This window comes from Nicotiana attenuata, chromosome 12 (assembly GCF_001879085.1).
Source record: "Nicotiana attenuata strain UT chromosome 12, NIATTr2, whole genome shotgun sequence".
Taxonomy (NCBI): domain Eukaryota; kingdom Viridiplantae; phylum Streptophyta; class Magnoliopsida; order Solanales; family Solanaceae; genus Nicotiana; species Nicotiana attenuata.
Window position 1 is genome coordinate 7,858,605 of NC_032000.1, and position 15,440 is coordinate 7,874,044.

Here is a 15,440-nt window from a genome sequence, read left to right on the forward strand (position 1 = left end):
CAGCTCCAACCATCTTTGATGCCTCAAATTGAGATCTTTCTATTTGAACAAGTGCTGGAGGCTATGATGATCAGTAAACACAAGACACACCATAGAGATAGTGCCTCCATATCTTCAGCGCATGAACAATGGCAGCCAACTCCAAATCATGAACAAGGTAGTTCTTCTCATCAGGCTTCAACTGACGCGAAGCATAATCAATCACTCTACCCTCCTGCATCAATACACACCAATACCAATCCAAGAAGCATCACAATATACTATGTAAGAACCAGAAGCTGATGGTAGAACTAGAGCTGGAGTTGTGGTCAAGGCAGCTTGAGCTTCCAAAAGCTCTCCTCACACTCATCCGACCACCAAAAAGGAGCACCCTTTTTGGTCAATTTGGTCAAGGGCGATGCAATAGACGAGAAACCCTACACGAAGCGACGGTAATAACTAGCCAAACCAAGAAAGCTCCGAATCTCTGTAGCTGAGGATGGTCTGGGCCAACTCTGAACCACCTCTATCTTCGTCGGATCTACCTGAATACCCTCATTGAACACCACGTGCCCCAAGAACGCCACTACACTGAGCCAAAACTCACACTTGGAGAACTTGGCATAAAGCTTCTCCTCCCTCAACCGCTACAACACAATCCGCAAATGCTGGGCATGCTCCTCCTGGCTACGAGAGTACACCAGGATATCATCAATGAACACAATAAAAAACGAGTCGAGATAAGGCTGAAATACACTGTCCATCGGATGCATGAACAATGCTGGGGAGTTGGTCAGCCCAAAAGACATCACAAGGAACTCATAATGACCATAACGGGTCCTGAAAGCTGTCTTTAGAAAATTCGAGTCTTGAATCTTCAACTGGTGATACCCAGACCTCAAATCAATCTTGGAAAACACCCTCGCTCCCTGAAGCTGGTCAATTAGATCATCAATACACTGCAAAAGATACTTGTTCTTGATTGTGACTTTGTTCAACTGCCTATAATCAACGCACATTCTCATAGAGCCATTCTTCTTCTTCATGAACAAAACCGGTGCACCCCAAGGTGACACACTAGGCCTAATAAACCCCTTCTCAAGGAGTTCCTGAAGCTGCTCCTTCAACTGTTTCAACTCAGCCGGTGCCATACGGTACGGAGGAATAGAAATAGGTTGATTGCCCGGAACCAAGCTAATACCATAGTCAATATCTCTGTCGGGCGGCATGCCCGGCAGGTCTGCAGGAAACACACCCAAAAAATCTCGCACCACCAGAACAGAATCAATAGTAGGGGTCTCTACACTAACATCCCTCACAAAGGCCAAATAAGATAAACAACCCTTCCCAACCATCTGCTGGGCCTTCAAGTATGAAATCACTCTACTAGGATTATAGTTTAAAGAACCTCGCTACTCAATCCGTGACAACCCCGGCATCTCCAACGTCACAGTCTTAGCGTGAAAATCCAAAATAGCATGACATGGAGACAACCGATCCATACCCAATATCACATCAAAATTAACCATACTAAGCAGGAAGAGATCAACTCTAGTCTCCAATCCCCTAATAGCCACTACACACGACCGATACACACGGTCCACAATAATACTATCGCCCACCGGCATAGATACATGAATAGATGAAACTAAAGACTCACGGGGCATATCCAGATAATGAGCAAAATACGATGGTACATATGAATAGGTGGAACCAGGGTCAAATAATACAGAAGTATCTCGGTGACATACTGAGACAATACCTGTGATCACTGTGCTTGAAGCAATAACATCTGGTTTGGCAGGGAGTGCATAGAAACGGGCCTGACCGCCAACTGATTAGCCTCCCCCTCTAGGGCGACCCCTAGCTGACTGAGCTCCACCCCGAGCTGGCTGGGCGGGTGGTGAAGTAACTGGTGCTGAAGACGAAGGCTGACTCCTCTGCTGAGATGAACCTCCTAAAAGGCGGGGACAATGCCTCTTGATATGACCCAAATCTCCATACTCAAAGCATCCTCTCCCTGCAAATGGCGGTAGGGACTGAAGGGAGTCCCGAGCACCAGGATAACTACTAGAAGGAGCCGACATAGATGAACCCTAAGATGATGGTGCATGAGACTAACTCTGAGCTGGAAGGGAACTGGGAGATGAGTGACCTTGCTGAGAACTGTGAGAACCATGGCCAGATGATGCACCACGGTAAACTGGACGAGCCGTCTGAGCATGCCTATAGGGGCGACCCTTGCGGTGGTGGAACTGATCTCCAGAAGGAACACCACCAAAACTACCTAATCCACGAGACCTCTTGGCCTCCCTCTCAACCCGCTACTAGCTGCGGACCAACTCTATCTGTCGAACAATGTCAACAACCTCGTCAAAAGTAGCACCAGACACCCTCTCTCTATTCATAAGCACCCGCAACTGAAATGTGAGGCCATAAATGAACCTCCTGATCCTCTACCTATCAGTGGGAACCAACCAAACTGCACGACAGGCCAACTCAGAAAACCTCATCTCGCACTACGTCACCGTCATATCATCCTAACGCAGCTGCTCAAACTGTCTGCGCAGCTCCTCTATGCGAGATTGCGGCACACACTTCTCCAGGAAGAGAATGGAGAATTCCTGCCACGTAAGTGGTGCTTCACTGACCGGCCTATGCCTCTCATAAGCCTCCCACCAGTTGAAGGCAGCTCCAGTAAACTGAAAAGTCATGAACGAGACCCCACTGGTCTCCATAATACCTGTTGTACGGAGGATCCTCTGACATATGTCCAGGAAACCCTGGGCATCCTCCGACTCTGCCCCGCTAAAAGATGGAGGCTGGAGTTTGCCAAACCTCTCTAGTCTCCGCTGCTCATCATCAATCATAGTAGGAACCACATGGGTCTGAGTTGCTGCCACCAGCTGGGCTGGTAGTGCCCCCGGGTATACGGGCGGTGGGAGTTTGAGTACCTCCCCTGGCCTGAGAAATGGTTGTTGCGGCCGGAATAGAGATCGCCTGAGCAAGTCTGGTGCATACGTTCAAAATCTGGGCTAAGGCCTCCTGAAGGACCGGAATCATAATGGGCACAGCTGGTGCTTGAGCCGGTCCCACTGGCGCATCCACAGCTGGGACCTGATCCTGGACTAGGGCAACTGGAGGATCTGCAAGTGCTGCCCTACCTGCTGTGCGAGCTGCACTTCTGCCCCTATCGCGGCTTCTACTGTGACCCCGACCTCTCGCGGTCTCACTGGTGGTACTGGTGGCTGTCCATCTTGCCCAGTAGTACATGTCCTCACCGTCTGTGAGATAATAGAATAACAGAAGTTTAGTTACCAGAATCAACAGATTCGCACGACAAGAATTCAAGAATGTGAAGTTTCCTAAGGGTTCTGTAGCCTTTCGAAGATAAGCACAGACGTCTCCGTATCAATCCGTAAGACTCTACTAAACCTGCTCATGACTCGTGATACCTATGTAACCTAGGCTCAGATACCAACTTGTCACGACCCAAAATCTACCCGTCGTGATGGCGCCTATCGTGGAACTAGGCAAGCCACAACTCAACTTCCCAATACAGTAGTATCTTTGAATATAGAGATGGAAGCAATTTAATATTTAAGAAAAAGCCTTTTTGAAAATAGAAATAATCCAAAATGCGATACAATCCATCCCAAAATTGGGGTGTCATAGAGTACATGAGCGTCTAAACCAGAATACAGTCCACTACAGTGTCTAGGAAATAAATTGAAATACAGATAGATATAAAGAAGGAGAGTCAAGGCCTGCGAATGCCATATAGCTACCTCTATAGTCTTCGGGATCTGGCTCCTCAATCAATAACCGCCATGACCAGAAATGCCTGGATCTGCACACGAGGTGCAGTGAGTAACGTTAGTACAACAGACTCAGTAAGTAACAAGTCCAACCTTTGGACTGAAAGGTAGTGACGAACTCAACCGATACAGGTAACAATAGAAATAATTGTGCAAAAACGTAGGCATGCTTTCAAGTTAAATATATAGTTCAAAACACTAAAGTAGATCAAATGTGAACAGTGTGAAGATTATAACCCTTCTACTTCTACATGCCAATATACATGTTGTATGTGATGCACCATGCTGACAGTCTCATGTGCTCACGGTCTCAAATGCCAACCATCGATACTGTATATGGACCATACGGCCCAAGGAATATCCATCCTGTAATATATACATTACTAACCATCAGTCACCTAGTACCGAGGAAGGCCAATCCATCCCTATGGAGAAGATCCAGCACCAGGTATCAAGTGCTTCGGACAAGATCCATGTCCAAGGAAGATCCATCCCTCAATAATATCAACCGCGTTCACTGGGGGTGTGTACAGACTCCGGAAGGGCTCCTACAGCCCATAATGAGGCTCTCGGCCTCACTCAATCATCAATCTCTACAGTCTCACTCACTGGCTCATAATGTCATGAAAACTAGCCCAAAACAACGATATGATGTATCAATAAATAACAACTGAGACTGAGAAATGATATGAAATGAATGAATATGACTAAGTACGAATATCAATGAAATCAGTAAGGTGACAGCAAGAAATGACCACTATGGGTCCCGACAGTACCGACATAAAGCATAAACATGATCTCTAGTATGATTGACAGCTCAATTACTTTATCACATTATGAAAACACGGATATCAACAAGATAGAATCACTATACAGTGCCATGGAATCAACATAGTCACAATTCTCACGGTGCACGCCTGTCACTTGGCATGTGCGTCACTCCAATACCTACACATAGCACATAATTCGGGGCTTTGAACCCTCAAAACCAAGTTTGAAAGTGTTACTTACCTCAATCCGAGCAAAACTCTACTCCAAAATGTCTTTTCCTCTCAAATCAGTCTCCAAGCGTCCCGAATCTAGCCATAAGTAGTACCATACAATCAATATAGGCTAAAGGGATCAATTCCACAAGAAAAGTACTAAGTTTTAGCCAAAAATTCAAAATCGGCTCAAGCCCGTCCCCCGGGCCCACATCTCGAATTCCGACAAAATTCACAAAACCCGATAGCCCATTCACTTACGAGTCTAACCATACCAAATTTATTCAAATCCGATAACAAAATCCCATTCAAAACCTCAAAAATCTAACTCAAAAACTTTTCCTCTTTTTCCCCAATTTTTCACCCCAAATCACAAATTAGATGATGGAGTTAAAGACATAATCATGGAATTTAGCCAAAAAAGTAAGAATCACTTACCCCAATCAACTCCTTGGAAATCCCTTCAAGAATCGCCCAAATCCGTGGTCTCTAACTCAAAATATGAACAATGGGTTCAAACCCTCATTTTTGAAATTTAATACTGCTGCCAAGTTATTCCTTCTTCACGAACGCGACCATCCACCCGCGTTCGCGTAGACCAATCTGTGCGCCTCTCAATTTAACTCTTCGTGAACGTGAACAAAGCTTGGCAAACGCGAAGCTTTACCAACTCTACTCTTCGCGAACGCGACCCCTGCCCCGCTAATGCATAGACCAAAAGGCTGGGGTCCCCAGCTTCCTCAACTTCTCTTCGGGAACGCGACATATCTCTCGCGTTCGCGATGCACACACAGACCATACCTTCGTGTTCGCGTCCTCTTATTCGCGAACGCGAAGAATAAAATCGTCCCAGCTCATAGACGCCCTTCGCGAATGCGAGGCTTCTCTCGCGAACGCGTAAGAGGAAACCAGAAGAACACACCAGCAGATATCAGCCAACAACTTAAGTCCACAAATGATCCGTTAACCAACCGAAACTCACCCGAGGCGCCCGGGACCTCAACCAAACATACCAACAAGTCCGAAATCATCACACGAACTTAGTCGAATCCTCACATCACCTCAAACAACATAAAAAATACGAATTACACACGTATTCAAGCCTAATGAACTTTGACATTTCCAAATTCTACAAACGACGTTAAAACCTATCAAATCACGTCTGATTGACTTCAAATTTTGCACACAAGTGATAAATGACACCACGAACCTACTCCAACTTCCAAAAATCCAACCCGACCACGATATCAAAAGGTTCACTCCTGGTCAAACTTTCCAAAATTCCAACTTTCGCTAATTCAAGCCTAATTCTACTACGGACCTCCAAAACACAATCCGGACGCGCTCCTAATTTTAAAATCACCTAACGGAGCTAACAAAACCATCAAAATTTAAATCCGAGCTCGTTTACACATAAATCAACATTCGGTCAACTTTTTCAACTTAAGCTTTCAATTAAGAGACCAAGGGTGTGTTTGGCATAACGGAAAATGTTTTCCATGAAAATATTTTCCAAGAAAATATTTTCTTGGAAAACAAGTAGTAATCTTATTCATTTTCCGGTGTTTGGTACGCAAATTAAGGAAAATAACTTCTCAAGAGTATTCATAAATAATTTAGATACAATAAACATGAAGCCATAAACTTTCAAACCAACACCCTTCCGAACCCACAAATTTCATAAACTTTCGAATCGCTAAACTTTCAAAACCGCGGAATTTCGAACCCGTAAACTTTATAAACTTCTAAACCTGTAAACTTCCAAACACATAAACCTCCGAACTCATAATTTTGGAACTTGTAAAATTTTGAACGTTTAAACCGATAAATAAAAAAATTAAAACTGAAAAATATATTTAAAAAATATTTTTTCCCGGGAGGGGGGGGGGGGGAGGGGCAGGGGTCTATGTGTATATGGGGCTGGCGGTGGGTGGTGCAAGCAAAAAAGAAAAAAAAAAATTTGCGGTGTGTGTGTGTGTGTGGGGGGGGGGGGGAAACCAGGGGGGAGGGGTAGTCTAGAGTGGGTGGTACGGAAAAATTAAATTTGAAAAAAAAAAAAAAAGCCGCTTTTTTGGTAGAGGCTGGGTATGGAAATGTTTCCTAGATTATCACACTTTCCAGAAACTCCACTTACCCTCACATCTAACCCCAACCCCGCCCCCATCTCTCCCTACCCCACCTCTCCCACCCCCTCTCTCCAAAAAGATTTTTTTTTCTTCAAATTTCAGTTTTTTTCCGCCACTACCCACCCGGCAACTCCTCCCTCCGACAAAAAAAATGATTTTTTTACTTTTTATTTGTATTTTCAAATTTTTGTTTTTTCATTTTTTTTGCACCACCCACCCCCACCTGCCCCCTCCCCCACCCCGCAAAAAAAAAAAGTTTTTTTTTTTACTTTTTTTATAATCTTCAAATTTCTGTTTTTTCGTTTTCTTGCACCACCTACCCCTCCACCCCAACCCTACCCTCCACCCCGCACAAAAAGAAGATTTTTTTTTGTAATTTCAAATTTTTGTTTTTTTTGTTTTTCTGCACCCCCCTCCCCTCCCCCCCAAAAAAATATTTCTTTTATGTATTTTCAGTTTTAGTTTTTTCATCTTTCGGGTTTACAGGTTCGAAATTTTATAAGTTCCAAAGTTATGAGTTTGGAGGTTTATGTATTTGGAAGTTTACGGGTTTAGAAATTATTAGAAATTATAAAGTTTACAGGTTCAAAATTTCGCGATTTCGAAAGTTTAGCGGTTCGGAAGTTTATGAAATTTGTGGGTTTCGAAGGTTGTTGGTTCAAAAGTTTATGGCTTCATGTTTATTGTATCTAAATTATTTATGAATACTCTTGAGAAGTTATTTTCCTTAATTTGCGTACCAAACACCGGAAAATGAGAAAGACTACTGGTTTTTCAAGAAAATATTTTCCACAGAAAATATTTTTCGTTATACCAAGTACAACCTTAGTGATTAAGATTTGAATGATTAAGTTTCAGACTTTAAAATCAAACACACCTAATTTCTGAGATCTTAATAATTAAGATTCAGACCTCCATTAAGTACAAAAAAAAAAAAAAAACATGAGTTCTTAAAATGGGACATATGGAGTATTTTGGTTTCAGTTTTAAGGTTTACCACATTATAGCTATGTAACCATCTAGCTCATTTTTTCTTTTATTTTTGTTTTCTCCTTTAATGAGTATATTTAGGTTTGAGGTTAGAGATATTCACAGCAGCAATACAACCTCAATTTGATATTTCTGAGACCTGTACTACAGTATAAAGTTGAGGATTTTTTTCATCGATATTCTTATTTTGTCTTAATTTGAGTTTTAAATTATTTGATCAAGTTTCTAGAAAGGAAATTATTGTTTTTCGGTTCATGTACTTAACCTTTTCCATAATAATAGAGTCGGACACTGCCTTTTCTTGTCTTCTTATCAACGTCGTTTCTCCACTTGTCTTTATCCAGAGAATCAGAACACAAGAGTAAAAACGAATGTTCATCCATCAAAGTTTAGATGTTTGAAATTGATGGGTATAATTGTTGTTTTAACATGTAACTAATTGCTCTTTTAATTACTTGTACTGGACTAGTGCACGTGCCAACACGTGTACCATGTCATTTCACTATAACCCACATTTGTTCAAACTTTTGTTGTGTTGTTTATATGAAAAATGATTATTTTATAATCCTACTTAACTTATTTGGAACTCAAATGTAATTATATTATTTGATTGAACATAAAATTAAAGCAAAAGTAGAAAAGACTTAGTACGCGTTCGGACATAAAATTGTAATTTTTGAAAAAAAAATAGTATTTTGAGTTAAGTTGAAAAATAATATTTAATATTTAAAATTATGTTTGAAAATATATTTTATTTTAAAAAAATATTACAGTTTTGTAAGTGACGAAAAAATTTCTGAAAATTTAGAAAGTGGTCAAAACCACTTATTAATTTTTAAAAAACTCATATTCGAAAAATTTCTAAAAACTTACAAAATTTTTATGAACAAACATGTTTTTGATTTTTTTTTTGATTTTTTTTTTTTATGTTATGGACAAACGGGAACTTAAGTTTTTGTTGTCGAACAAGCTTAAGTGTACGTTAAAGTTCACACATACATTTGGTTCTAGAATTTAACTACTACAATAGAAGATGTTTGCACAAGGATTTTTACAATTTTTAGGTCATTTTAAAGCCAATTATAAACAACTTAATTTCCATAGTAAACATAGATTTATAACTTGTACAAGATGGTAGGTGACACGCAGCAGCCAGTAAAAATATACATAAAAAACTACCACCTAACCGATTAAACTAAAATAATCGCAGATATATAATATATTTATAAATTATAATCAAGGATAATATATGCATAAACGTGTATAATCGATCTAAAATTTATTTATATAGCTAGCAAAAGTAAATAGCAAATCCGACCGGCTATTTATATAGCGATCCGAAGATATATTGCAGTATAAAATTTATAATACAGTGTGAGCACATATAATTTAAATCTTTGGTTATGTACACATATCTAGAGGAATTAAACTGTGATCATTTGCTGATAAAAGCCTTAATATGTGCAATCAGCTCTGCCGTTCTTGTTTGTGCAACCTGAGACTTGTTCAATACTTGAAATGCATGGCCTACACCTTTAAACATCACGTATTCTACCTTCCTATAATTGCCAGCTTCTCTATTTAAATTAGCACAAACCTCCAAATTTCTGTCTTTTAAAATATCCAATTCCGATATACATACTAATATACCAGGAATATCCCTTAAATCCACCAAATTTTGACACTCTTTGGTTGCCGGATTACACCATGGATGGTCCCGGTTAGCCCCCGACGGCAACGCGAGCCGCCAGTATGTGTCGGCGCTAGTTAGGGTGAGCGCCGACCGTGGCGGCTGCGCCGTGTATTTTTCGGAATAAGTCCTTAACTCACCTCCAAAAAAGGGTTGAATTAAAATTGTACCTTTTAAGGTCAATGGCTTTAAATCATGACTTTTAGAACAAACCCTTTTTGCCACATTGTGGGCTATGTTCCCACCAGCACTATCACCTCCAAAGAAAATGCTAGAAAAATTAATCTTACTTAACCACCAATAATCTTCATTATCTCCACTAATGACTTTTTCTCTTAGCCACATAATTGTCTTAACGCCGTCATCATAAGCCGCCGGAAGACGATTTTCGGGGGCTAATCGATAATTAACAGACATAATCACACAATTAGCATTTGCTGCTAATTTTGCTAAGAATTCATGGTAACATATCCAAGAAGCTGAGCCAACACAAAATCCACCTCCATGGAAATAAATTAACAAAGGGAATTTTTCTTGACATAATTTTGGGACATATAAACGTGCCCAAATATTTGTGAAACTATCAATTATAACATCACTAGAAATGACACCAAGTTCAAGAGGCAATGTAGGAGTGACATTTGGGACTATTGGAAATCTTTCAATATGGCCATTTTTGTAAACTTTAATAAGCCCTTCAACTTCTTCTACTAAAACCCTGTGATTAGGGTTTTCTTTGATGATTTTTTGAAGGCTAAAATTTGGATCAAATGTTATGACTGTCATTCTTCTTTTTCTCGTGAGATAATATATATACTAAAATCAAGAATGAAGAAGAAGGAGAAGAGTAAGAGTTTTTTGAGATGATATTTTTTTGGTTTACACAATAGAAGTTGATGAGAACTTCTTTATATAGGAAGTGAAAAAGATAAGATTAGGCTACTTAGCATTGAAGGGAAGATGGATTGTCCAATTTTGACATGCCAAGTGTGGAATTAGGAGATTGCCACGTGTCTTCACGTGTAGTCTAGAATAGTGGGCTTAGTGGCATTTGCTTCCATTATTTAAGCAACACATCCCTATGTGACCCCCTCAGTTCCCCTAACGATAGTTTGGTCCCTTTCACAAGTGGGAAATGAATCATTTTGCCCCTTCACTTTTTTGGTTGTCTCTTGAGTTGTCTAGTATTGATTGGTCGAATGGTTAGAACAATGAATCAAGTCTGCATTACTTGTGTAAGATGTTAAAAATAAATATTACAACGTAAACTTCCTAATTATGAGTTGAATATTTATACTTTTTTTTATATGTACTTATACCATGTTAAGATAATAAAAAAGTTAGTCAACCGATAGTAATAAGAAGGTTGCATAAAGCAATATGTAGAGGTGCGATATAAACAGTATATTCTATTGTAAATATTAGTGGTTGCTTTCAGAGCTCGAATCCATGATCTATATATAGGTTAAACAGAGATAACTTAACTGATAGCAATAAATTTTTAATTAACACGTGCAAGCTTTTATGAAAATGTGATTGTGCTAAATAAATGATCAATATAATTACTACTATATGCTGCGTTTACGCGTTGAATAAGTTGTAGAAAAAGTTGATAAAAAGTTGAAATAAGATAAAAAGAATAGCCGTGAGAGAGTCAAAACAACGAGACCTAACTTCTGGCTGCACCCCATTAACATCTTTTCAAAGAAACTACACTATCTTTGATTTTTGACCCATTTTCTTTTCTGACCATCCAAAAATATGAAGATTATTCCATTTTTCATCCACTACAAAGTGCCTACATGTGGACTTGAAATGGGCAAGTCATTCCTTTACTTTGGAGGAGCTAAACTTCTATATTTCATATATTATGTACAGATAAAGTAAAAGAAAATATTATAATATCATATATTTGTCATGTTATGTTATAATATATATTTTTTATAGCAGTATTGTATTATAACAATAAAAAAATATTGAAACAAACGAAGGTGCTATAAAAAGATTTAACAGTATAATTATACATATAAGTTAATTAAATTAAATTATAAAACCCTTTTGCATAGTGGGATATCCATGTTTTGAGGACATCCATGGAACATGCTTGTCAATTTCACATGCCTTTCTTTTAGAGACTAAATCAGTGAGGGACTTTAGGGTTTCTAGTCAAACATTTTATCTCAGAAGATAATGGACTCTGAACAGAGGCGAATGTAGTCATATAGCAAAGGGTTCAATTGAACCTAAATTTATGTGTAAAAATTTACTGAAATTGTAACAAATTGTGTATATGAAATGCTAACTTTCAGTATATAATGAGTTCAATACTAAAAATTTTAATAGCTGAACCTATAAAGTTTAAATCCTATATCCGCCTCTGATTCCGAAGGCTTTAGGCTTGGGATATGCATCAATTCATCCTTCTTAGTTCAGGATCGAGATAATACTTCTTTGTGTGTTCACTCTATATCTGTCCCTATGATTTGCTACCAAAGAAATTAAAATGCGTTAAAATCTTCTTCATGATATTTATAACTGTCTAGATCAATTGACACGCACTTCAACTGATTTTACGATATATCTGTTATTTCCTACGGATACATGTTTTGTTTTTTTGTGTTTCCCATCCGGTGTCCGGTACTCACATTGGAGCACGATTATATTCGGATTCGCGCCGTGTAGGGCCCCTTTCGGGGGGAAACACTCCCTACCAAGGATTTTTCCATACCAGGGCACGAACCCGAAACCTCTGGTTAAGGGAAGAGCAGTCCCATCCACTGCACCACATCCTTTGGTGGTCGAACACATACTTTTTAAGAAGTCTTTCTTCCTTTTTTGGGGGGCAAAATGGTTACCAATACTTCTTTCGGTCCAAAATAATGGCAAAATTTACCCATCGACCTTGTCCCAAGTCCCGCTTACACACATGTTAAAGACGGAAATCATATTACATACCAAAACTTTTAAAGGTGTGTCAATTACACACCACTTCGGTGTTTGACCACATCTACTTAAAGATTGCTATTACACGCGCCAATCAGCACCTGACACGTGTCATAAATCGGAAAAAGAATTGACACATGACAAAAGAGGTGTATAATTGACACACTTTTAAAAGTTTTGGTATGTAATACTATTCCCGTGTTTAATAGGTGTGTAAGAGAGATTTAAGTACAAGTTTGATGGGTAAACTATGTATTTTGCTCCAAAATAATTGATGTTTAGGTTTGGCCACATGAATTAAGGAATTCGCTTCTTAGAGTAACCTATAAGAACAGGTAATTATTTATACTGTCTAATTTGTTACATAAAAAGTACATTAAATAAATTTCTTTCATCGATAAAATTCTTTAATTAAACTGTTGTATAGTATAAATTATATCACCAAAAAATAGGACACGGTCTCCCGCCATAAATGCCTCCTTTCTGACAAGAGCATTGTCTAATTGCCTATTGGCGATGGGAGGGATGCCCACCGGAAAACAAAAAAGCACCTCGGTATATTAAGCTTCTGTTATATACGCGATCTGGGAAAGTTGGATTATAAGGGTATATCGTATGCAGTTTCATCTTGCAAGAAATTATTTTTACGATTCGAGTCCGTAATCTTCTGATCATATGGCAATTACCAATTACGCTAAGGTTCCCTCCAAATAAATAAAGAAAGAGAAGTACAGATCCATTTTCTATCCTTTGCGAATAAAATCTCTTTTCGTACTTGCAAATGGCGCTACCTTTCCTTTATTCTTTGGTTTGAGCCAGGCATCTTGTGGAGCTACCTTTTTTAAAAAAAAATTATAATATTCTTTTTGACTGTGTCATTGTTTCCAAAAGTAGGATAAGTGTTATGGCGTAGTTTAGTAGGATTTATTAAAGAAAATAATATTTATACTCCCTCCGTTTTAAATTAAATGAGGTACTTGAAGGATTGCGTATAGGTGTTCGTAACACGCAGCGGAAGACAATATCAATCCTAGGAAGATCTTTTCGTGTTTAAAATTTATTTACATGTCAAAGATCGGATCTGAAACGTACCTGGTGAAGAGAGTCTCGTTTCAAAAATTCTTCGATAGTGCGAAAACTCTATGCGTATCCACACCGAGACCGAAGCTTGCTATCAATTCTTTGAACAATGAAACACGCGAACAAATTAATTGAAAAACTTGTGCTGAAATTTTCTCAAAACTCCAGCAAATAATGCGACATTGTCAAGAATATACCTCTTAGTTTTTGGTTTCTTCGAAGAACTCTTCTTAATCATACACTTTCCCAAAGTGTTTTGTTTCAAAGGAATACCTACGCACTTTCCCATGACCCCTTTTATAACATCACCTAAACCTATTTCCTATTGGTTAAGGTGGTGAATTATACAAGTCTAGTTCTGAAAATAGATTTTGTAAAAGTTTTCCATTGAAAAAATATATCCCATTCCAAATGGGATTATATGTGCACGTTGGCAGCTAGTCCTTTGATGGACTTTAACGTGAATCCAATTCAACATTGGATTTCACAAGTAAGTTTCCATCAATATTTCATTACTATTTATATAACATATTTTATATAAAATAAGTATTAATTATATATATCACATATATATTTTAATCAAGAGATAATTTAATTTTCTATTCCAAATAGAAAACTTTAATTTGTTCACAATATTAATTATATCCTCTGTGCTAGCAAAGAACAAAATAATATTTCCTTTGGACTAATAAATTTAATTTACTTGGCTAATTAAATTCTATAATTTAATTGTTAAATAATAAAGTAATTAATTCTTTAGCAAAGATCAGAACACTCGTTAGTGTGCGACCCCATAGGTTCAATACTAAGCCGGTAGTAGATTGATCACATCAATATACTAATCAGGGATGGCGTCTAGCAACACTCCTTAACGACCAGATAGAATGAAGTATACAATTTACTCTCAAGAACCAGTAGAAGAATAATGTAGTAATTCCTTCTGTCCTTATAGCTCTGGGTCATCCCAGGATATGGTTCAACTATCAAATGATCCTAATAGGCGACCAACTATGTGTTCATGTCAAATATAATCGACCATTGAATGACCTAAGAAACTCTTTTCTTCTTTCATTCAATTGCCCTTGCCAAGGTCTTAGTTTGGTCATTTATAATTCATGACAACATGGAGCTTAAACTCACTACCAAGAGTTGACAGATTTTATCTTGATCAATCACCAATTCTACAAGCATTTAATCGTACCCAATATCCTTTCAATTATCGCCCTAGGGCCATGGGTGTCTAGTATCAAAGCACAATAAATAACTTATCAATTACTATGACGATCTCAGGTCAAAGGAAACTCTTACATCACATTCTTCAAGAGAATATCCTATTGACAGTTTATGGTAATTCTAACCATTAGGAATTATCCAACGAGTCGGTTCAATGATCATATCTCTATATGCATCATCTATCTATGTAATTTAGTTATGAGATCAACTAATCTTTATCACATAAAGACAATCACATAAATATTGATCTAACTGGATTACTAATGTCCAAATTAATAATCTTATGATCAAAAACAAATTTAGATTAAATTTAAGAAACTTTTCTCTCATTATCATGATTTCCATCATGATGACAAGTCTCAAAATTTAATCAAGGACCTTATCAAATTAACCAAGCAATTAATAATAATGATAAAAGAATATCAAATGCCATATATATTTTAAGTAAAATAACATTCACAAAAATATGTCCAAATCATCAAATATGAGACTGGATCTAGGGCATATCTACTATATCCCTAACAGTACTTTCCTTTTTAGTCTGTTCCAAAATAAATGATGTAAATGCCTAATTTTTGTTTCTTTCTTTTACATTGTA

The 15,440-nt window shown here is 38.1% G+C and overlaps 1 protein-coding gene across 1 annotated transcript; it reads right to left on the minus strand.

The window, feature by feature from the left end:
* On the minus strand, window positions 9,155-10,463 carry LOC109235248 (probable carboxylesterase 6). Its single transcript, XM_019401284.1, has one exon. The coding sequence runs from the start codon at window positions 10,370-10,372 to the stop codon at window positions 9,332-9,334; it is 1,041 nt and encodes a 346-aa protein (XP_019256829.1). The 5' UTR covers window positions 10,373-10,463; the 3' UTR covers window positions 9,155-9,331.

Bases quoted from the DNA above. Each gene is read 5' to 3' on its own strand.
- LOC109235248 (XM_019401284.1), bottom strand. From the start codon at position 10,372: ATGACAGTCATAACATTTGATCCAAATTTTAGCCTTCAAAAAATCATC.